Genomic DNA, 25,000 nt, shown 5'->3' with positions numbered 1-25,000 from the left:
GCTGGAGGTGCGGTGTGTGACGGGGGGGCTGTGGAAGTTTCCCATCATGCTCGTGTCCACGGAGCCCGAGGTTGATGATGTCATCACCATCACGGCGGAAGGACTCAACAAGACCTCCACCGTGGCGTTCTGCCTCACCAGCCAGACACGGTGTGTGTGTGTGTGTGTGTGTGTGTGTGTGTGTGGTGTGTTTGTGTGGTGTGTGTTTGTGTGTGTGTGTGCGTGTCCAATCCTGTGAGGTTTTTTTCTTTTTTTTATGACTCATTTCGCTCTTTCTGTGTGTTGTGTGTGTGTCTGTCTGTGCGTGTGTGTGTGTGCGTGTTTGTGTCTGTCTGTGCGTGTGTGTGTGTGTGTGTGCGTGTCTGTGTGTGTGTCTGTCTGTGCGTGTGTGTGTGTGTGTCGCTCATACGCGTGCGTGTGTGTGTGTCGCTCATACGTGTGTGTGTGTGTGTGTGTGTGTAGGTACCCAGAGGCCTTCACTGCAGGCTTCCTGCCGGGCGGGGGGCGTGAGTTCCAGGTGGCTCCGCCCAGTGGAGATCTACTTCCTGTGGGTAGGACCCTGCTCAGCGTGTCCTTCACCCCGCGCATGTACAGCAGGAAGCACCACGCCACCCTGGTGGTCAAGGTCTGCTCACACACACACACACACACACACACACACACACACACACACGTATGAGCGACACACACACACACACACACACAGACATAGACATACACACACACACTAGACACACACACATAGAAACACACACACACACACACACACGCATATGAGTGACACACACACACACACACACACACACTCACACACTAGACACACACACAGAGAGAGAGACACACACACACACACGCACACACACACACCACACACACACACACACACCATACACACACACACACAATACACACACACAGAGAGAGAGACACACACACACCATACACACACACACACACACACACAGACACACACACACACACACACACACACACACACACCAAACACACAGAGAGAGAGAGACACACACACACACACACCATAGACACACACAGAGAGAGACACAAACACCATACACACACACAATACACACACACAGAGAGAGAGACACACACTCACACACACACACACACACACACACACACACACACACCAAACACACAGAGAGAGAGAGACACACACACAGAGAGAGGCACACACACACACACACCATACACACACACACAGAGAGAGACACACACACACACACACACACACACACACAATACACACACACAGAGAGAGACACACACACCCCTCCCACAGTGATGGTGACTGACAGCTGGTGTTCCCGCCCCCCCAGACAGCTGACATGCAGTGGACCTATGAGGTGAGAGGGGTGGTGCCTGCCTACGCCCCGCCCCTCTCTGCCTCCTCCAATGGGATCAGCTCCCCGGGACTCCGCCCCGCCGCCGTCCGTCAGCGGAACTTTGTGACTCGGAACCTTCGTCTCCCGGCCGTGGCAAACTCCTCCCCCATCAAACAGAGGGGAGGTCCCGCCCACATCCGATAGACCCCGCCCCCCCTACCCCCCGTCCCTGACATGAAGACATTAAACTACGCTTTCACCTCACTGACTAGTCTGACTTGTCTGTTCGCTCACTACTGGTGGAGGTAGAGGGAGGCTGGTGGAGGTAGAGGGAGGTTGGTGGAGGTGGATGGTGGCTGGTGGAGGTAGATAGAGGCTGGTGGAGGTAGATAGAGGCTGGTGGAGGTAGATAGAGGCTGGTGGAGGCTGGTGGAGGTAGATAGAGGCTGGTGGAGGTAGAGGGTGGCTGGTGGAGGTAGATAGAGGCTGGTGGAGGTAGATAGAGGCTGGTGGAGGTAGATAGAGGCTGGTGGAGGTAGATAGAGGCTGGTGGACATAGATGGAGGCTGGAGGAGGCTGGTGGAGGTAGATGGAGGCTGCTGGAGGCTGGTGGAGGTAGATGGAGGCTGGTGGAGGTCAGTGGAAGGAGGGGAGGAGGTGGAGGTCAGTGGAAGGAGGGGAGGAGGTGGAGGTCAGTAGAAGGAGGGGAGGAGGTGGAGGTCAGTAGAAGGAGGGGAGGAGGTGGAGGTCAGTGGAAGGAGGGGAGGAGGTGGAGGTCAGTGGAAGGAGGGGAGGAGGTGGAGGTCAGTGGAAGGAGCGTCAGGTAGAGGATTCAGGGTTGGATTACAGGGCTTAAAGTTCTCCGGCACGGTGCCGGATTTCCCAAGTATATCCAGCTGCGGACATCACGCGCATCACCCGGACGCTTGATGGACCATATTTGGTTGGAGCGTGTCATCATACCGCGCCTGCATATTTGCATATTGCGCCTGCATATTTGCATATTTGGTTCGGACTACGTCATCGCCTTACTACGGTGTAAACCAAATAAACACATTTCCAGCAATGGATTCTACAGTTAGGCCCATATATATTTGGTCACAGACAGAATTTGTGTTATTTTAGCTGTTTACCAAAACATCTTAGTTACAGTCATACACAAGTTACAGTCATATAATGAATATGAATGAATGAATGAATCTTTATTTCGAACATGATTTAAAAATAAAAATAATAAATAACAAATAACTAATATGTAGAGTACAGTCCTATCAATTGTTCGAAAAGGAGTAGGAAGAAGCCTGTCCTACCCCTGTTTATACTTAACAATTATGCTTACATTATATAATCCAATTAATTAATACATATATTTCAGTATCATCCGTTCTAATACTTTTTCATTCTTAATATTGACACAAAATAAATAAATAAACATCATTTTTCTATTCTTAATACTGAAACAACACAAAATAAATAAATAACAAACATCAGTATCCACAATGTAATACAGAAGAAAAAGACACAGAAAACCACACCTTAGTTTCCAGAAGATTAACAACCTTCCCTTTCCTCATTTTGGTATTTAACAAAAAAAATAAATGTAAACCTTTTTTTAAATAGAGCAATATTTCTGCTTTCCTTCATATTTTCCTCTAGCCCATTCCATATGGTAACTCCGTAGAATGATATGCACCTGCTCCTGAGATGGGTGCGAGCATAACCCTGTACAATCCTCATAGCTTTTTTCTGTAGTGTAATCAATGGGTTTAAAGTGCTTTTATATGCATTTCCCCATATCTCCACACAGTAACTCAAATAGGGTAAGACAAGACAACAATATAGAGTATACAACATCCTCTGTTCCAGAATATGTTTTGCCCTACACAATACTGCAATACTCCTTGATACTTTGGATCTAACGTATCTTATATGAGATTTCCAACATAATTTACTGGGCTTAAAGTGCAGACTCTCAGGTTTAGGTTAAGGGTATTCACATCCAAATTGAAGGTAGGGTTTATGAATTATAGCTCTTTAATATATAATAACCAAAAGTAATTAGACAATTGACTCAAAAGCTGTTTCATGGGCCAGTGTGGGCTATTTATTCCTTCATTATTTCTTTATTAATTAAGCAGGTAAAAGGTCTGAGTTGATTCCAAGTGTGGCATTTGCAGTTGGAAGCTGTTGCTGTATACGCACAACATGCAGTCAACAGAGCTCTCAATGCAAGTGAAACAGGCCATCCTTAGGCTGTAAAAACAAAACAAAAATCCATCAGAGAGATAGTGGGAACATTAATAGTGGCCAAATTAACTGTTTGGTACATTCTGAGAAAAAAAATGCACTGGTGAGCTCGGCACCACAAAAAGGTCTGGACGTCCATGGAAGACAAGAGTGGTGGATGATCACAGGATCCTTTACATGGTAAAGAAAAACCCCATCAAAACATCCAGCCAAGTGAAGAACAGTCTCCAGGAGGTAGGCATATCATTATCCATGTGTACCATAAGAGAAAGACTTCACACAAGAGATACAGAGGGTTCACATACAGAGGGTTCACCACAAGGTGCAAGCCATTCATAAGCCTCAAGAATAGAAAGGCCAGATTAGACTTTGACAAAAAACATCTAAAAAAGCCAGCCCTGTTCTGGAACAGCATTCTTTGGACAGATGGAACTAAGATCAACCTGTACCAGAATGATGGGAAGAAAAAAGTATGGAGAAGGCTTGGAACGGCTCATGATCCGACGCATACCACATCATCTGTGAAAAAACGTGGAGGCAGTGTGATGACATGGACATGCATGGCTTCCAATGGCACTGGGTCACTAGTGTTTATTGATGATGTGAAGACAGAAGCAGACAGATGAATTCTGAAGTGTTTAGGGATATTCTGTCTGCTCAGATTCAGACAAATTCAGCAAAGTTGATTGGATGGTGCTTCACAATACAGATGGACAATGACCCAAAATATAGTGTGTAAGCAACCCAGGACTTTTTTAAGGCAAAGAAGTGGAATATTCTGCAATGGCCAGAGTCAATCACCTGATCTCAACCCAATCAAGCATGCATTTCACTTGCTGAAGACAAAACTAAAGGCAGAAAGACCCACGAACAAACAAAAACTGAAGACTGCTGCAGTAAAGGCCTGCCAAAGCATCACAAAGGAGGAAACACAGCATTTGGTGATGTCCATGTGTTCCAGACTTCAGGCAGTCATTGCCTGCAAAGGATTCTCGACAAAGTATTAAAAATGAACATTTTACTTACAGTACAGGCCAAAAGTTTGGACATACCTTCTCATTCAATGTGTTTCCTTTATTTTCATGACTATTTACATTGTAGATTCTCACTGAAGGCATCAAAACTATGAATGAACACATGTGGAATGATGTACTTAACAAAAAAGTGTGAAATAACTCTAAATATGTCTAGCTACCCTTTGCTTTTTTGTTGTTAATAAAATATATATTTTTTGTTGTAAATAAAATATATAATAATTATATTAAATATATATATATAATAACATATTATTATTAACACATATTATATTAAATATTATTATTATATATTTTATTAACAACAAAAAAGCAAAGGGTGGCTACTTTGAGGAATCTAAAATATAAGACATATTTTTCAGAGTTATTTCACACTTTATTGTTAAATACATAATTCCTATGTGTTCATTCATAGTTTTGATGCCTTCAGTGAGAATCTACAATGTACCAAATAGTCATGAAAATAAAGGAAACGCATTGAATGAGAAGGTGTGTCCAAACTTTTGGCCTGTACTGTATGATTGTTAATTTGTCCAATTACTTTTGAGCTCCTGAAAATAGGGGACTGTGTATAAAAATGGTTGCAATTCCTAAATGTTTCATACAATATTTTTGTTCAACCCCTTGAATTAAAGCTGAAAGTATGCACTTCAATTACATCTTGATTGTTTCATTTCAAATCCTTTGTGGTGGCATACAGAGCCCAAATTATGGAAATTGTGTCACTGTCCAAATACTTCCAGACCTAACTGTATATAAATAAAAGAATGTCAATGACCCCAGGTGTGGGACTTTGAGGTTTGAGGGGTCAGGCAAAGGACTTGGTGGAGTCAGGCAAGGGTCAGGCGATCATCGTTGTAATCCATGGAGCAGGGCAGGAACCGTGGTGCAAGGTGCTGGGCTGGAGGTGTCCATGGTAATGAGTGCCCACTGATGAGCTAAATAAAACATTCTATTTCTGATGAGTCAACAGCACTAGGGCTCCTTCACAAAACCCTTACTGGAATCTTCATACACTCTGTGAATTAGTCTTTACTTTCTGATGAGTCAACAGCACTAACCCCATCCAGTGCGACATGTAGATAGCATATATTTAGAATATGTAAAATGCAAACACCAGAAATGCAGAAAGTTTGAGGTATACCAAATGGAATTAATAACAAGTGTTACGACCCTTCTGTCTAGAATAAAATAAGGGCCTAGGGTAGAGTGCACAATGTACAGGTGTGTTGCAACACAAATGCCCAAAAAAGTGTACAAGGGATCAAATCAATTCAAGTTTTATTTGTATAGCGAATTTCTCACAAGATGCGACTCAATGCGCTTCACGTAATGACAGATGTTCAGTGTCCAGTGTAGTGTAGTGTTCAGTGTTGTGTCCAGTGTCCAGGTTCCAGTGATAGCTTCGTCAAAAGGACGCAAGGGTAAAAAACCTGTGCACTGTGCATCAAGGAAAATTCCCCTGCAGCCCTCTAGTGGTAGAGCGACTACTTACCAGTTTGCCCACCAGTGCAAAGCCGCGGCCCCCCACAAGCCCCTCGGGGGGACCCCACACGCCCGACCCGCCCCACCACCGGCGCACCCGGCCCAGGCCACCAGGCTCAGACTATCATAGCCCTGCACGAGGCTAGCCGGGTCAGGTGCCCCAGCGGCAGAACAGACCAAGCACGCAGGCCGGCCGGGGGCCCCGAGGAGAGGCCCAAGGAGCCCGGCGCATGGCAGGCAAGCAGGGGCAAAAAACCTGTACACAGCGCCTCCAGGAAAAGTGCCACTAGACCGTAGGGGTCTAGCCGGTGTGTATCTTCAAATGTATATCTGTACAGTATAGTATAGTGGATAGTGTACATAGCCAATGTAAACCAGCTCCTTCCCTTCTTGTGTTTTTTTTAGTTTTTTTCTTTTTTCTTTCCTAGCACCAGGGGAGCCACGTCTCCTAAATTTCGTTGTTTGGTACCTGTACTATAGCAATGACAATAAAGACCATTCATCCATCCATCCATTCTTCTTATCAATTGCGTGTTCAAATTATTGTTCGTTAAATGTCCTTTAAAATCTCACCGTGCTTTTAAGATCCTTCAAAATCTCGCGGTTTCTCGCGGTTACTTCTGTGATGACGCGCTCCAACCAAATATGGTCCATCAAGCGTCCGGGTGATGCGCGTGATGTCCGCAGCTGGACCCTTCTCGATATACTTGAACTTTGCTGCAACCCTCCGGAAGCGGATGCTGGAAATTGTTTTGTGTTCCTGTTTCCGGTTCCTGCAGAGAGAATCATCCTCCACGTGTTGGAGTTGCGCTGTGCTGTTACATCAGACCCAAGATGAAGATGTGAACCTATGTGAAGTTCATTAATCGAACGGAACAAAGCGCCACAATATGGTGGCTCAACTTCACCGGACGGCCCGTCTCGTACGGAGACATACCACCGGGCGGGTATCATCGCATGGATACTTTTCTGACTCACCCGTGGGTTTTAGACTGAGCCTCTCTTACTGGCGCAAATCTTCAAGGGAACCTGGAAGACGTTTATATGCCAGCTGGATGTCATCATAACAAGGCCAGTGTACTCTTTACAAGAATACTGCTCGATGTTGATCCGACTGTCGGTGAGGGAGGAAGACTATAATGGTAGACTCGACATTCCAGATTCACTGAGTCAGGACCTCAGCCGCCCCCCACATCTACTAGAGGAACTTCAACTCTTGAACTCAGCTGGGAAATGATTTCTTTGATTTGTCATGGATTCTTCTTGACAAATGGTGACTTTTCCCTCCCCCAAGCTCCTGGTCCAAGTAAACTTGGTTTACCCACCTTTTATATTTTATTTACCAGGTTTTCACCTACCAATATTATTTATTATTATTATTCATGAAGTATTCAAATGTTCTGGGCTCTGAGCGGTTCATCTCAGGACAGCACAGCTGGGAGGTGGAGGTGGGGGACCATCCTGTCTGGATCATGGGTGTGGTTAAAGAGTCCAGTGACAGAAAGGGGGAGGTACCATCATCACCACAGTATGGATACTGGGCTATAGCACAGAGGGATGGTGAGTATAGAGATGTAGTGGGTAACACCATCACTCTAAAGAGGAGACCCCAGAGGATCAGAGTACAGCTGGACTACAACAAGGGGGAGGTGTCCTTCTACCACCCTGAAGACAAGACACTCATCCACACTCATAAACACACCTTCACTGAGAGACTGTTCCCATACTTCTCTATTGGAGGAGCTGGTGATGCTAAACACCATTGTTTTTGTGTGGTGAGGTTTTGGTCCTGATGGACCGCAGCCTCTGTCTACCTCCTCAGTAAAGTTTTGTCTCAATCCAGGAAGAACTCCAGACAGCTCTGAAACCCTAACAGGAGAAGCTGGAGGTCTTTAACAAAGTTAAACAAACCTGTGATAAAACATCAGAGCACATTAAGGTACTGTGTACTGTACGTCATGCAACGTGTTGTATTCAGTGATGTGGTCAAGGGGGAGGTCCTTCTACGACCCTGAAGACATGACACTCATCCTCACTCATAAACACACCTTCACTGAGAGACTGTTCCCATACTTCTCTATTGGAGGAGCTGGTGATGCTAAACACCATTGTTTTTGTGTGGTGAGGTTTTGGTCCTGATGGACCGCAGCCTCTGTGTCTACCTCCTCAGTAAAGTTTTGTCTCAATCCAGGAGGAACTCCAGACAGTTCTGAAACCCTTACAGGAGAAGCTGGAGGTCTTTAACAAAGTTAAACAAACCTGTGATAAAACATCAGAGCACATTAAGGTACTGTGTACGTCATGCAACGTGTTGTATTCAGTGATGTGGTCAAGGGGGAGGTGTCCTTCTACGACCCTGAAGACAAGACACTCATCCACACTCATAAACACACCTTCACTGAGAGACTGTTCCCATACTTCTCTATTGGAGGAGCTGGTGATGCTAAACACCATTGTTTTTGTGTGGTGAGGTTTTGGTCCTGATGGACCGCAGCCTCTGTGTCTACCTCCTCTGTAAAGTTTTGTCTCAATCCAGGAGGAACTCCAGACAGCTCTGAAACCCTTACAGGAGAAGCTGGAGGTCTTTAACAAAGTTAAACAAACCTGTGATAAAACATCAGAGCACATTAAGGTACTGTGTACGTCATGCAACGTGTTGTATTCAGTGATGTGGTCAAGGGGGAGGTGTCCTTCTACGACCCTGAAGACAAGACACTCATCCTCACTCATAAACACACCTTCACTGAGAGACTGTTCCCATACTTCTCTATTGGACCTGCTGGTGATGCTAAACACCCTGATCTACAGATCTGCCAATCAGAGGTGTCTCTGACCGTGATGTCATCCCAGTGAGGAGTGTGTGAGTCTGTTTGTGAAACATGAGCCACATGTATGCTCTCTCCTATCATTATGAAATACTGTGATTGATGAGATGAGATACATTTTTTATGACAATGTTTATTGTTTATTCTGTTTAATGTAAATTAACAGATTTTATTACTGTCTATCAACAAAACGTTGCTTTGGAGTGTGAGCATTATGGTATAAGAATTGTATGTATATGAAAACATGTAGCTTGTGTGTAGAGAATCACATACGTGTAAATATTGTTTGGAGAACTGCTATGGGACAGACACAGCCCTTTAACAAGGTCAAATATTTTTGCTTTCTTTGTCCGGTTAGTTACTTAATCCAAATCTAACGGGCAGAACGTGATTCTTCAAAAGCTTGGTACAGGTACCACAGCTGAGACCTGACTGTGTAATTAGGGTACTGTGTCATCATATAGTGTTGTGGTCAATGATTTGATGTTTTCTTATGTAAAGCTCATCTGTATTTGATATTCGTGCTTGAACCAAATGACTTCACTTAGCATGTTAAGAGCTAGCGTGTTCACTTAGCATGTTAAGAGCTAGCGTGTTCACTTAGCATGTTAAGAGCTAGCGTGTTCACTTAGCATGTTAAGAGCTAGCGTGCAGCCACAGGGGAGCGTGTCTATGTTCCCACAGCCCGATGTTCCCACATTTCTTAGTAATCTAACTAACCCTAACTCTGACCCTAACCCCAAACCTAACCCTAATCCTAGACCTCGCCCTAACCCTAACTCTGACCCTAACCCTAGCCCTAACCCTAACACTGACCCTAACTGTGACCCTAACCCTAGCCCTAACCATAACCCTAATCCTAGCCCTAACACTGACCCTAGCCCTAACCCTAACACTGACCCTAACCCTAAACCTAACCGTAGCCCTTGTTGTGAATCCCTCTTCGGCTCCGCCCCCTCCTGCCTCGTTGGCGCTCGTTGAGCCTCATCAGGCTCAAGTGGAGACAGCTGGACCTTCCACAGCAGTTCAACTCAGGAAGAGGCAGCCCCTCCGACGCTTGATTATTTTGACCCATGTGGTTAGTTGTTTGGCTCTCCCTGTTGTCTATTCTAGTTCTAAGTAGTTTCACTTCCGAGTTTTGTTTGTTTGTTATTTTGTTAACTCTAGTTGTTTTCTTTGTTTACCCTCGCTCCCCAAAGGAACCTGCCTTCCCTGCCTAGACCCCTGCCTGCCCATCGACTACTTCTCCTGCCTAACCCCCAGCCTGCCTGCCGACTACGTCTCCTGCCTAACCCCCAGCCTGCCTGCCGACAAATCCTCCTGCCAAACCCCCCCCCCCCCCCGTCTGCCTGCCGACATCCTCTCCTGCCTAACCCCCCCCTGTCTGCCTGCTGACTATTCACCCTCTCTGCTCTGGACTGGTTAGTACACGTACATATTTCAACACTTCACTCATCTACATATCTACACCACACTAGCTTTTGCACGCTAGACACTCACACCCAGACACATAGAGTACAGTCCCACTCACACCTCATTTACATTTTCTAGTTCTCTGGCATCCACACATTCCCCCCACTTAGGCCCCGTTAGAGTAGGTATTATTTTGTCCATCATTTTAATAAATCCTTTTATTGTTATTTTGCCTCTTGTGTCTGTCTGTTCTGGGGTTCTGCCACACTTGACTCTTTTCCTAGTGGTAACATAACAGCCCTAACCCTAACTCTAACCATAACCCTAATCCTAGCCCTAACACTGACCCTAACCCTAGCCCTAACCCTAACCCACCTATGAAGCATTAGAAATGTGGGACCATTGGGCTGTGGGAACATAGGGGTGACCCCAGCCACAGCCAACATGTTGAATCGCTGCTCTGTGTCAATATGACAGTCACTTCTCTTTTTGTTTTTGCTTCCTACACTTCTTGTAGTTTCGTGTAATGAGACAATGGCACATACAGTATGTATTATAATCACTCCCGGCTCCAATTCGCACACACACAAAAATAAGTGCCGGAAATTTAGCAATGATGCTATATCTGAATATTTCTGAGAGACGCAATGAGATAATCCAATGGAATTTGAGTTCCATGATATGGAATGTGTTTTCAGACTTCTTGATTCAAAGTCTGGATGGGATATTCTCTGTTTTCTCACAATTCTCTGTTCTCTAACAATAACAATCACGCTGTAGATTAAAACAATGTTGATATTGTTGGGATATACTGATACTGAACATGTGATATGACATCATTGCTTGATTGTTGATGCTTCATTACATACTTCCAGCTAACTTACATCTTGTATAGGTTTTACACTAGGGCCTGTAGATGAGAAATGCTGATGTCGTTTTTTGTGTGTGTATTAGCTACAGAAGCAATTTACCATGAGAGGAAGGGGGTTGTGTTGTGGACTCATTTACCACTGGTACAGGTTGTGTTACAGTGGTAAATGAGTCCACAACCCCCGCCCTCGAATGGTAAATTGCTTTTCTACAACAGCCACCACAATTCATGTATTTACAATCATTAATCGTTTCAGAATACATATATCCTTCCGCCACAGGATATAGTCCCATAAACAAGATCAACCATTGCATTGTAGGTCAGCACAGGTGTTCTTAATCAGATTGATTGGGAGGCGCATTGATACTGGAAATGCGGTCTGAACAGTGGGTTGTTGAGATATTTACCACTGTTCCTGGCCAATCAGAATCCAGTATCCATACATGCTGTTGTAGAAAGTGCAATTTTAACCTCTCCGCTCCCACTCACCCACCCACCCACACACACACACACCCACCCAACGGTTGCTTGCCACAGCTCACACAGTAAGGAGGCCTATAATGATGCTATAGCTAACAAGTAGTTAGGTCTTAAGTCACACATAGACATTGAGCCAAACACCTGTATCAGCAGAACAAACAATACATTAATAGAATTCAATGTTATTTGTCCTCTCCCATTCTGTCCCCCCTCCCTCCCCCCTCCTTCTGGCTCTCCCTCATTCTCTCTTGGAAACTGCCCTCTCCATCTCTCTCGCTCTGTCTCTCTCTCCTCCTCTCTCGCTCTCTCTCCCTCATTCTTTCTTGGAAACTGCCCCTATGATATTGAGATTGTAGTGATGGGATTACCGTACTCAATGCTGAACTCTCTCTCTCTCTCTATCTCTCTCTCTGTCTCTCTGATGAGGTTAAAGTGCAGCTCAGTGTTTTTAAAGGGAGTGCTCTATCAGACTTACAACACAGCAGTGGCAAGACTACAACAGGGAAGAACAGAAGACTAAACCATTACAAGAAAATACTATGATCAAAATTGCTATCGCCAAGTGTTTCTTCACATGTTATTGAAGTGTTGTTTAAAGTTTAAAAGCAGGAGAATTTTGTCAAGAGGCTCTTGCAAAAGAGGGGCTGGCATCGTGTCCAAAAATGGCTTGGAAATGGACTCTGCCTGTGGTGCTGTGCAGTCTGCACGGTGAGGGATACAAGCTCTTCTGTCTGGAGGATAAACAGCCCGTCTGTGTGGTGTGTCAGGCCGCAAGGATACATAGAGGTCATCTCTGTGTCCCAGTAGACGAGGCTGCACAGGAACATAAGGTAAACATAAATACAATTATTCAATAAATAATTTGAAATTCTGTGACAGATAGATAGCAATGTCACTTGATGTTATGCACATGCTGGGTGAAAAGATAAAGGGTTGTTGATAACAATGAATGATCATTTTTAGTTTCTGTTTTAATTTGACTGTGATTCATCCTTTTTTGTCTGAAATAAGAAATGTTGTTTTGGCAGTGCTGAGAGAATGTGTTTCTATACTATACTATATAAGGGTTATGAGAATGATTCCTATAGAACTGTGGTAAACAGATACTGTCAAATGAGTCCAGAAATCTCACAGTCAGAATCTCAATCAGAATCAGAAACAGATTTATTGCCAAGTATTTACAAGAAGAGTGGAATATGACATGATAATAGTGCAGTGTGACAGTGATGTCAGTAGGGGTCAAGCTAGCAGTCAGGGTCAGTGGGGGTGAGTAGGGGTCAGTGGGGGTCAGTAGGGGTCAGTGGGGGTCAGTAGGGGTCAGTAGGGGTCAGTGAGGGTCAGTGGGGGTCAGTAGGGGTCAGTGAGGGTCAGTGGGGGCCAGTGGGGGTCAGTGAGGTTCAGTGGGGGTCAGTGAGGGTCAGTAGGGGTCAGTGAGGGTCAGTAGGGGTCAGTGAGGGTCAGTGAGGGTCAGTGGGGGTCAGTGAGGCTCAGTGGGGGTCCCGGGCCTCGTTAATGAGGCCAACTGCAGTCGGGAAGAAATTGTTTTTGTGTGGTGAGGTTTTGGTCCTGATGGACCGCAGCCTCTGTGTCTACCTCCTCAGTAAAGTTTTGTCTCAATCCAGGAGGAACTCCAGACAGCTCTGAAACCCTTACAGGAGAAGCTGGAGGTCTTTAACAAAGTTAAACAAACCTGTGATAAAACATCAGAGCACATTAAGGTACTGTGTACGTCGTGCAACGTGTTGTATTCAGTGATGTGGTCTTCTCTTGTTCTGCTCAGTATTGGATGCTGTTGACATCTAACTGATTGTCATGCATTTGCAACTCAAAATCATAAAGAGAGCTGCATACATTTCACCTGAACTTTGAATAATAATATTGAAGTTAAAGTAAAACTAGTTAACATACTATATGGTAGTAAAACTACAATGATCATTATATTTCCCTTGCTGTCTCCAGAGCCAGGCCCAGCACACAGAGAGACAGATTAAGGAGGGGTTTGAGAAACTTCACCAGTTTCTACGAGAGGAAGAGGAGGCCAGGATAGCTGCACTGAGGGAGGAAGAGGAGCAGAAGAGTCAGATGATGAAGGAGAAGACTGAGGCACTGAGCAGACAGATATCATCACTTTCAGACACAATCACAGCCTTAGAGAAGGAGCTGAAAGCTGAAGACATCTCCTTCCTACAGGTAAGGATGCCTTCTCTCAGACAGTAATTGTAAATGTATTCAAAGACTGATTGATGACATCACTAGCATTGATGACACTTCTCCTCTGTTCCTCTCCAGAACTTCAAGGCCAGTAAGGAAAGGTAAGTGATCTGTCTCTGGTCTCTCTTCTCTGTGGTTCTGAACCCAAGCCCACAGCAGCACTGACTCCTGAACGTTCTTCCAGAGCCCAGTTCACACTGCCAGACCCAGAGACGGTTTCAGGAGCGCTGATAGACGTGGCCAAACACCTGGGCAACCTGCAGTTCAGAGTCTGGGAGAAGATGCAGGGGATTGTCAAGCACGGTTAGTACTGACGACAATTGCATTAAGAATAACTATCAAATAGACTATTTGAATATGTTCATAGAAATACAACATTAATAAATGTGTAGCAAGCCCCAACTTGCTCCGCACAGTAACAAATGAGATGGACAAGAATATAAAAAGTGCCAAGGTTTATTAACAATACATGAGCCCCATAGTGCTTTTACTCTGGGCTGGCAGGTAATGCTAGAGAGACTTCTGACTGGATGTGACGAGAGAAATGATGCTACTAGTTCACCACCGTATAGGTGCAACAGAATTCACAGCACACAACTCCAAACTGTTTCACACTGTTGGTCACACGTGATATCCACACAAAACACGCGAGCGAGTGATTAGATGCCTAGTAGAATAGTGTACATACACACACACACACACACACACAGACACACACACACACACACGCACACACACACACACACACACGTCAAGTCTAATGACAATATTTCCTTACCAAACAATTCAGACATGAGTCTGTGAATAGGTCTGCATCTGCCTATTCCTCTCGGTCGCAACTGTGCTCTCAGAACGTCGTATCTACGCTGTAATTTCTGCTCCTGTGGACTTTCACTAGTAGCCACAAGGTGGCACCGGCTACAAATACAATATATATTATATACGTATAATATGTATAATAAACAGTACAGCTCATAATGTGTAGAATGCATCTGTGTTTGTTTTGAAGCTCCTGTGATTCTGGACCCCAACACTGCAAAGCCCTCCCTCTCTCTGTCTGATGATCTGACCAGTGTGAGACAGGAAGGCCCATGGCAGCAGCAGCTGCCTGACAACCCACAACGGTTCATGAGGTATCCAACTGTTCTGGGTTCTGAGGGGTTCATCTCAGGAAAGCACAGCTGGCAGGTGGAGGTGGGGGACCATCCTGACTGGAACATGGGTGTGGTTAAAGAGTCCAGTGATAGAAAGAGGGGGTTACCATCATTACCACAGTATGGATACTGGGCTATAGGACAGACGGCTGGTAAGTATAGAGATGTAGTGGGTAAGACCATCACTCTGAAGAGGAGACCCCAGAGGATCAGAGTACAGCTGGACTACAACAAGGGGGAGGTGTCCTTCTACGACCCTGAAGACATGACACTCATCCTCACTCATAAAGACACCTTCACTGAGAGACTGTTCCCATACTTCAGTATTGGATGGGCTGGTGATGCTAAACACCCTGATGTACAGATCTGCCAATCAGAGGTGTCTCTGACCGTGATGTCATCCCAGTGAGGAGTGTGTGAGTCTGTTTGTGAAACATGAGTCAAATGTACTCATCCTTCTTCCTATCGTTTTCAATAATTGAGGGATTTATTTTCATGATTGTATTTTAACAATGTTGAGTTCTTAAAAAAAAAAAAAAAATTTCTAAAACGTTTTTTTATTGTTTATTCTGTATTTTATTTCCTTTCCTTTTGTCTTTCTTTCTTTTACTGCTTCCAATGAACTAAATGTTGCTCAGGGGCAGTAGTCTGGAGGTGGTGTGGGGGGCTAGGCTCAGGGGCAGTAGTCTGGTGCTGGTGTGGGGGGCTAGGCTCAGGGGCAGTAGTCTGGTGGTGGTGTGGGGGGCTAGGCTCAGGGGCAGTAGTCTGGTGGTGGTGTGGGGGGCTAGGCTCAGGGGCAGTAGTCTGGTGGTGGTGTGGGGGGCTAGGCTCAGGGGCAGTAGTCTGGAGGTGGTGGGGGGGCTAGGCTCAGGGGCAGTAGTCTGGTGCTGGTGTGGGGGGCTAGGCTCAGGGGCAGTAGTCTGGTGGTGGTGTGGGGGGCTAGGCTCAGGGGCAGTAGTCTGGTGGTGGTGTGGGGGGCTAGGCTCAGGGGCAGTAGTCTGGTGCTGGTGTGGGGGGCTAGGCTCAGGGGCAGTAGTCTGGTGCTGGTGTGGGGGGCTAGGCTCAGGGTGTAGGATAGTTACATGTGTAATAATAGTGCATTATAGTATGTTTATAAAGTAATTGTGGGAGGGTGAATGGGTGGTGTGTGGGGCTAAGGGGCATCGGATAGTTAAATCTCATATTTATGTAAACTTAATAAACAAATACAGTAGCCTACAGACTCTAAAAGAAAAATGGGCCCCATCAACAGGACTCGGCCCCTTGGTCAGCAGCAGAAAGACCCTTGATCATCATCTTATATACAATGCATTGCTCATAGATGGCTATCATGTTATACAGTACATACCAGGGTTTTTCCTGGGTCAGAATGAGGGCTTGGTGGTTGCACGCAGCGCGCCCACATTTTTTTGGAGGGACCCCCAATTGTTGTATTTGTATTGTAAATTGAAATTATTATGAATTATTATTATTATTAATGTACTGGTTATGTTACAGTAGAGAAACAAAAAACAGTTACCAAAACTGAGTATTTACTAGCTAAGATTGGCGTGGTGCAACCGAAATTAGTAAACAACTAGTTTGAAACTAGCTAGTAACAACTAGGGCCAAATTGGTGCAACCCAGTCCAGTAGGCTACCAGATACGATGTTGTAATGTATGCACATATTTTGCTACCACGGTTGCCAGACGGAATTGACAATGTCCAGCCCAACCGGTCTAAAAGCTGCCGAATCCACCCGTCCAGTGTGACCAAAAGTAGCCCAATCTGGCAACACTGCTTGCTACGTCCTTGCAGCTCGCGTGAACACAGGTTCTTTCATCTGCGCTCGCCTGCCGCTTCGATTGCAGACTCAAGTTAACGCGCGTGCAGAAAGATGCCACGAAACTCATGTCCGGTAGCTTTCTTTCAAGGAATTTAAAAAATAAAAGTCCCGTAAAACAATTGTTATTTCTCGCCGTGAGAAATAGAGGTGCGGCGTGAGAGCGTGAGAACTGGATGAAATGCGTGAGTCTCACGGCGATTGCGTGAGACTTGGCAGCTCTGCGGTGTAGGATAGTTACATGTGTAATAATAGTGCATTACAGTATGTTTATAAAGTAATTGTGGGTGGGTGAATGGGTGGTGTGTGGGGCTAAGGGGCATCGGATAGTTAAAACTAGAATGACGGTATATGTTTGACTCTCTGGTAATTATAGAGAGTTGATGACAAGTGTGGTAATAAATCCACGACACTATCAGTTTCAATAATTGAATGATTTATATTCATGATTGTATCTTAAGAATGTTGAGTCCTTAAAAAAAAAATCCTAAAACTGTTTTATTGTTTATTCTGCATTTGATTTCATTTTCTTTCTTTTTAGTTTTTTACTGCTTCCAATGAACTAAATGTGGCACGAAATTGAGTTTTATGATATTAGGGCTGTCAAATTAAAACTTAAAAATCATAACTTGTAGTGGTTAGAATTGCTGTGGTACAGTGTTGACATTACACTTACTTGCTACTTTACTCAAAGTATGAATCCAAATCCAACAGGCAGAATGTGATTCCTCTATGACTAGTGCTCTGCATTGGGAAGATCTCCTCATATGTAAATTGTGGGACATTTAATAAAAGCTCTTTTGCTGATCCCAGATCTGCTGTCGGTCAGTGTTTAGTGATTACCAAAACAACCTATATATACTGTATATATCAATTATATCCACAACAGTATCATCCAATCATATTCCTTGTTGTATCATCCTATCATATTCCTTGTTGTAACATATGGGAAGATAATAACTGGATCCATAGAGGCTGCAGGTTTTCCCTTGTTAAACTGATTTACTGCCTTCTGGCTAGAGTGTCACATCACAAGCTATGGGGGAGGTCTGGTCAGCACGATGCTCTTTTAAGCTGAAGTTGCCACACATGCCTCACATGCCACTGACACCTGATTGACCTGTCTGCCTGGTTTCCTGTAAAGAAACATCCTGAACCACCTGATGATCTGCATTGCTGCTCAGGGTTGTAATGTTCAGCTCTTTCAGACGAAGAACACAGCAGTGTCAAGACGACAGCAGGGAAGAGCAGAAGACTAAACCATTACAAGACAACACTATCAAAAGTGATATCTACAAGTGCTGTTTCACCTTTTAGTGAAGTGTTTCTTTAAAAGCGGAAGAACATAAGTTAAAGTAATATTTAGAGGCTATTACAGAAGAGGAACAGGCATTGTGTGAGAAAATGGCTGCTAAATCGTCTCTCCCAGTGGAGGATCTCTCCTGTCCTGTGTGCTCTGACATCTTTAAAGATCCTGTCGTCCTGTCATGTAGCCACAGCTTCTGTAAAGCCTGTCTGCAGGAATGGTGGAAACACAAGGGATCTCGTGAATGTCCAGTTTGTAGGAGAAGATCCTCGAAAGCTAACCCTCCCATTAACCTAGCTTTAAAGAACGTGTGTGAGGCCTTACAGGAGAGAGGTCAGAGAGCTGAGGCAGGGTCTGGGGTGTGGTGCAGTCTGCACGGTGAGAAACTCAAGCTCTTCTGTCTGGAGGATAAACAGCCCGTCTGTGTGGTGTGTCAGGCCTCAAAGGAACACAAATCTCATGACTGTGTCCCAGTAGACGAGGCTGCAAAGGAACATAAGGTAAACATGAATGCAATACACTAATAAATAAATAAACAAACATGACGGTTTGAAATAATACAATCGATAAGTAATGACACTTGATGTTATCATAATGGTCTTATTAATTAATCACTGAGTATGAAAGCATAGTGGGACTGTCAAATTAGTCCAGAAATCTCCTCAGTAAAGTTTTGTGTCAATCCAGGAGGAACTCCAGACAGCTCTGAACCCCTTACAGGAGAAGCTGGAGGTCTTTAACAAAGTTAAACAAAGCTGTGATGAAACATCAAAGCACATTAAGGTACTGTGTAATCATATAAAGTGTTGTGGTCAATGATTTGTTGTTTTCTTGTTCTGCTCAGTATTGGATGCTGTGCACATCAGATGGTGACTCATGTATTTGTAACTCAAGATTCTGTGTAGAGCAGAGCTGCCAAGTCTCACGCTTTGGCGGTGAGACACACGCATATCAACCAGTTCACACTCTCACACGCCACACCTCAAATTTCTCACGCCGAGAAATAACAATTGTTTTGCGGGACTTTCTATCTATCAATATCTACCGATCTCCTGTCTATTTATATCTCTGTCTCTGTCAATAAATGGATTCTGTCTAGCGTCCGTATGTCTCACTCGCACTACAACCCTCGAATATGAGAGAGTTCCACGTCATTTTATGCAGAACGAAACTTGGACCACTGCCTCGTCTGCGGAATGATTGACACATCGGTCAGAGGTGCGTGTGTGACGTACGAAGCTTTGTTCGAGTAGTCACGTGGTTTTAACCAAATTAACACATGCATCGATACATTTGTATCTATTACTCTATCTATATATACATACAGATACATTTGTATCTATTACTCTATCTATATATACATACAGATACATTTGTATCGAGGCACATTGCGTCGGAAGATCGACGCCGTGTCGTGACTAATGTGGCTAAGTGCTTAAACACTTTCTTTACAACCATAGCCACTAAATTAGTTAACAATCTACCACCCCACTCAGGGCGTTATGGTGTAGAGCACATCCGTGCGTTCTACAATAAACTGGGTGTACGCAAAGATGATTTTAAACTCTCCATGGTGTCAAACGATGAGGTGTTTAAAAAGCTGGGCGCTCTACACTCAGAAAAGGCCACGGGCCATGACAATATTCCAGCCAGATTTCTAAAAGACTCAGCTGCCTCCATTACCCCAATCATCACCCACATAATAAACCTCTCCATCAAACAGGGACACGTCCCCCTTGACTTTAAAATAGCAAGGGTAACCCCACTGTATAAAAAAGGAAGCAAATTAGACCCAGGCAACTACCGACCTGTTTCTATTCTTAATTCCATCTCGAAACTTATGGAAAAAATAGTTTATGAACAGGTTGATAGGTACCTTACTGAAAAAAATCTGATGTATGAATTTCAATCAGGATTCAGAACATCCCATTCCACTGACACATGCCTTCTCTATTTGAACGACCACATCAACCATGAGGTGGACTCGGGCAAGTACTGCGGCATGGTCATGCTGGACCTCCAGAAGGCCTTCGACACAGTAGATCACCACATATTGTTAGATAAACTGAAAGCAATAGGGTTCGATAGAACATCGGTGGGCTGGATGCAATCCTACTTAGAGGGGAGGGAACAGGTGGTTACTAGTGTGAACGGAACACTGTCCCCCCCCCTCCCAGTGACCTGCGGCGTTCCACAAGGAAGCATATTGGGACCTTTACTGTTCCTAATATATGTGAATGACATGTCATCAGCATGTGATTGCAATTTGTTCCTGTTCGCGGATGACTCGGCTCTGCTGGTCTCTGACAGGGACATATTGCAGGTGGAAAAAGCGCTAAGCACTGAACTGAGTAAAATCTGCATCTGGCTAGCTGACAATAAACTATCAATACACCTAGGTAAAACTGAAACCATCCTATACGGATCCCCATCTAAACTCAGAAAGGCTGAAAATTTTAAAATAAAAGTGGGTAACATTAATATCACAAGAAAAGAGGATATTACATACCTGGGCTCCATCTTAGAGGCAAATCTTTCCGGAGATAAAATGGCAGCAAAAGTAATCAAAAAAGTGAACCATAGAACTAGATTCTTGTTCAGGATATCCTCACTTGTCAGTAAAAACACACTGAGGACCCTATCAGGAGCTCTCATTCAATGTCACTTCGACTATGCCGTAACATCATGGTACTATAGAACCACAAAGGCCCATAAAACAAGACTCCAGACAGCCCAAAATAAACTGGTTAGGCTTCTGCTAGGCCTCAACCCTAGGACACATCTAACCGCTGCTCATTTTTTGAGCCTTGATTGGCTACGAGTAGTTGACAGAGTGCAGCAGCTTGCACTGGGCCTGGTCTTCAAGATACGCTACACCACAAAGACACCCAAGTACCTGTCAACATACTTCCAAAAAGTGAACAACGTCCACACATACAACACCAGAGGAAGCTCCACGAACCACGTTCAACCGCGTTGCACCACAAACAAGGGGTTAAACTCGTTTGCAAACTATGCAGTAAAAATGTGGAACGCCCTTCCTATAATCTTAAAGGAGTGCAAAACACTGCCCACCTTCAAAACCACTCTCAAAAAACATTTACAGGAGGCTGCAATCCGTAACTGGACCCTCTAAATCAAAAATCAGATTAAAAGACCCGAACTACCCACTGTACATACTTTGTGTTTTGTCCCCCGCCCCCACCTGTGGTGTATGTCCCCACCTGTCCTACCCGCTGTACATACCTGATGTTTTGATGTATTGTATATCTAGTATTGTTCTTCCCATGATGGATGTATTTTTATCTTGTAGATAGTCATAGTTATTTGTCTGTATTATCTTGTAGATAGTACTAGTTTTTTTTCCCTGTCTGTCTTACATGTAACGATGAATTGAAAATCAAGGACCCCAATTGAAATAAGCCAGTGGCTTTCTTGGGTTTATATCCTTTTAGTTGACCTTGTATGTAATATGTACTTTCATGTACCTACTTCTGCAAATCTTCTAATAAAGTTTTCAATCAATCAATCAAACTACTGCGTCGAGCGTAACATCACTAGAGGAGAGATTGGCAGTGAAATTCCAGATAAAATCCATGATGGGACTTTGCTCATCATCCTCCGTCCTCACACACTCATGTCTTTCCCCCTCCCTGAATCTTCTGTTATTCAACACGAGTGTGAAAACGGATTGTATCCTTTATCTCAGAGACACTATAGGCATACCGTTTCTTAAATAGGCCTACTCACTTAATTTGGGTGAGACGATAGGCCTACTTTGCAACTTTACAGTTTTGGTAACTGTTTTTTGTTTCTCTACTGTAACATGACCAGGTCATTTCATAATAATAATAGTAATACTTATTATTATTAATTAACAATTTACAATACAAATACAACAATTGGGGGTCCCTCCCAAAACAATTAAGATCAACCACCAAGCCCTCATTCTGACCCAGGAAAAACCCTGGTATGTCCTGTATAACATGATCTATGAGCAATGCACTGTATATAAGATGATGACCAAGGGTCTTTCTGCTGCTGACCAAGGGGCTGAGTCCTGTTGATGGGGCCCAATTTTCTTTTAGAGTCTGTAGGCTACTGTATTTGTTCATTAAGATTTCATAAATATGATATATTGTCTGAATTTGTCTTGTTTTATCAAATGTTCTAATTATTATTATTGGTTTATTATGAACAACATGTAAAATTGCAGGAAACTAGCACAAATAATTGGGTGGGAGAGAGGGGCCGCCGCTGCCAAAACGTGCACAGTTTTGGGTCGCTCCACCGCCAAAAAATCTCACTCCAAACTTTGGGTGAAACTTGGCAGCCCTGGTGTAGAGCATACATTTCCTCTACAGATTCAACTGTGGTAATGGGTAAAATAACAGTAATAACAGGTAATGTAGGATGTTAGTGCACAAACAATAATGAAGAAATACGCTCCTCAATGTCAATCAAGAATTGAATGACAAAGATGAAGAAGCCCTGCAGGGATACAAACAATAGAAGCATGAACTGAGACAGTAGGCTAACTCTCACATGTGAATATAATACACTAATAATAGTGTAACAATGTATATATAATGTATAAAGTATAAGCAGGTTAATGTATAATATGTAACTTAACCATAAACATACAAATAACAGACTTACAGGAATTAGGTGGACAGCTTACTAGACAACCACCGTAACATGAACGTTACGGTGGTCTTACATGTAACGATGAATTGTAACATGTAACGATGAATTGAGAATCAAGGACCCCAATTGAAATAAGCCAGTGGCTTTCTTGGGTTTTTATCCTGTTAGTTGACCTTGTATGTAATATGTACTTTCATGTACCTACTTCTGCAAATCTTCTAATAAAGTTTTCAATCAATCAATCAATCAATCAAAACGTCTGAAACTGATCAACAATAACTTGGCCGACTCCTAACTGAGCCGGACAGCATACTAAGCGAAATACTGCCACCTAGTGGACGGCGGTATACCCTTCAAATAACAAACAATCTCTGCATGTCTCGCGGACATCTCAACATGGATCCATCTCAAACTCAACCTTAACAAGACTGAGCTACTCTTCATCCCCGGGAAAGCCTGCCCTCTACAAGACTTCTCCATCACAGTGGAGAACTCTACTGTAACCCCCTCCCTGACAGCCAAGAACCTTGGAGTGATCCTGGACAACCGACTATCCCATGCAGAGAACATTGCAGCAACGGCACGTTCCTGCAGATTCTTCCTTTACAACATCAGAAGGATACGACCATTCCTCACCAGAGAAGCAGCGCAACTCTTGACCCAGGCACTGGTCATCTCCCGCCTTGATTACTGCAACATACTCCTGGCCGGGCTCCCCGCCACCGCCATCAAACCTCTGCAGCTCATCCAGAACGCTGCTGCCTGTCTGGTGTTCAACCTCCCCAAATGTGCTCATGTCACCCCTCTCCTTCGCACCCTGCACAGGCTCCCGATAGCGGCTCGAATCAGATTCAAGACCCTGGTGCTTGCCTACCAGGAAGCTAAGGGGACAGCCCCTGCCTACTTGCAGGCAATGGTCACCCCCCAAACTTCAGCCCGTTCCCTCCACTCCTCCACCTCTGCTGGCCGACTGGCCCCACCACCTCTACACCTACATGGCAGTCGCACTGCCCGATCACGTCTCTTCATTAAACTGGCTCCCCGCTGGTGGAATGAGCTTCCCACGGCTGTCAGAACTGCAGAGTCACTACCCATCTTCCGTCGGAGACTGTAGACCCATCTCTTCAGTTTACACCTTAACTGCTCCTCCTGAGACATCCACTACCCGCCAGCACTGCGTCTCCTGAGACACCCGCTTTCCCCTTCACTGTGTCACCTTCTCCAATGTCTATATACAAATAAAAAATAAAAACAGTTCCTTCTATCACGGAGACTGCCAATGGCCCCTGGCCTGAGCTAGATTACTCTTCCTGATACGACTGGTGGATTGATGATTCACTTGATTAGTCAAAAGTATTGATTGTAAGTCGCTTTGGAATAAGGCGTCTGCTAAATGCCCAAAAATGTAAATGTAAACAATGGTGATATCATCATCCCCTTGCTGTCTCCAGAGCCAGGCCTGGAACAAAGAGAGACAGATTGTATTATTATATATATATATGCATTATTTAATATGGTGGTAAAACTACAGTTATCATAATATTATTCCCCTTGCCGTCTCCAGAGCCAGGCCCAGCACACAGAGAGACAGATTAAGGAGGGGTTTGAGAAACTTCACCAGTTTCTACGAGAGGAAGAGGAGGCCAGGATAGCTGCACTGAGGGAGGAAGAGGAGCAGAAGAGTCAGATGATGAAGAAGAAGACTGAGACACTGAGCAGAAAGATATCATCACTTTCAGACACAATCACAGCCTTAGAGAAGGAGCTGAAAGCTGAAGACATCTCCTTCCTGCAGGTAAGAACCACTTCCTCAGATAATGTCAAGATATTATAAATTAATTCCAAGGCTGATGAAATGAATGAATGAATGAATGAATGGTCTTTATTGTCATTGATATAGTACAGGTACCAAACAACGAAATTTGGGAGGGGGGGCTCCCCTGGTGCTAGGAAAAAAAAAAAAAAACTAAAAACAAGAAGGGAAAAGAGCTGGTTTACATAAATAAAGGCTATGTACACTATCCACTATACTATACTATACAAATAAAACACTGTGCTGTACTCTATGCTATGCTATACCTATTCTAACATTTCCTATTCTCTGAACCTTATGTACCCTAGGGTTGTCATATTGCACATAGTGTTATTGCACATTCAT

The 25,000-nt window shown here is 44.2% G+C and overlaps 3 protein-coding genes across 3 annotated transcripts in view; all 3 read left to right on the top strand.

The window, feature by feature from the left end:
• Positions 1 to 1,550, top strand: part of LOC308154391 (cilia- and flagella-associated protein 47-like) — a gene marked incomplete at both ends in the record, with an annotated part of 46,770 nt that extends 45,220 nt beyond the window's left edge. Inside the window, 3 exons of the mRNA XM_080527554.1 lie at positions 1 to 150; positions 463 to 625; positions 1,341 to 1,550. The exon at positions 1 to 150 is cut by the window's left edge and continues 12 nt beyond it. Of these exons, the coding sequence (XP_080383680.1) occupies positions 1 to 150; positions 463 to 625; positions 1,341 to 1,550 (523 nt within the window). The remainder of the gene's footprint in view (positions 151 to 462; positions 626 to 1,340) is intronic.
• A 10,813-nt stretch (positions 1,551 to 12,363) lies between these two features.
• LOC308154389 (E3 ubiquitin-protein ligase TRIM35-like) lies at positions 12,364 to 15,475 on the top strand (the record flags this gene model as incomplete). The annotated part of the gene is made up of 6 exons (XM_080527552.1): positions 12,364 to 12,531; positions 13,324 to 13,419; positions 13,661 to 13,891; positions 13,991 to 14,013; positions 14,097 to 14,215; positions 14,922 to 15,475. 6 exons carry the CDS (start codon positions 12,364 to 12,366, stop codon positions 15,473 to 15,475), a joined length of 1,191 nt encoding a protein of 396 aa, XP_080383678.1.
• Positions 15,476 to 18,293: 2,818 nt separating this feature from the next.
• Positions 18,294 to 25,000, top strand: part of LOC308152262 (E3 ubiquitin-protein ligase TRIM35-like) — a gene marked incomplete at both ends in the record, with an annotated part of 43,585 nt that continues 36,878 nt past the window's right edge. Inside the window, one exon of the mRNA XM_080525190.1 lies at positions 18,294 to 18,695. Within this exon, the coding sequence (XP_080381316.1) occupies positions 18,294 to 18,695 (402 nt within the window). The remainder of the gene's footprint in view (positions 18,696 to 25,000) is intronic.

Source organism: Nansenia antarctica (assembly GCF_963989245.1).
Source record: "Nansenia antarctica genome assembly, chromosome: 3".
Taxonomy (NCBI): Eukaryota; Metazoa; Chordata; class Actinopteri; order Argentiniformes; family Microstomatidae; genus Nansenia; species Nansenia antarctica.
Note: the sequence above shows the minus strand (reverse complement) of the source record. Positions and strands in the feature narration are given on the sequence as shown.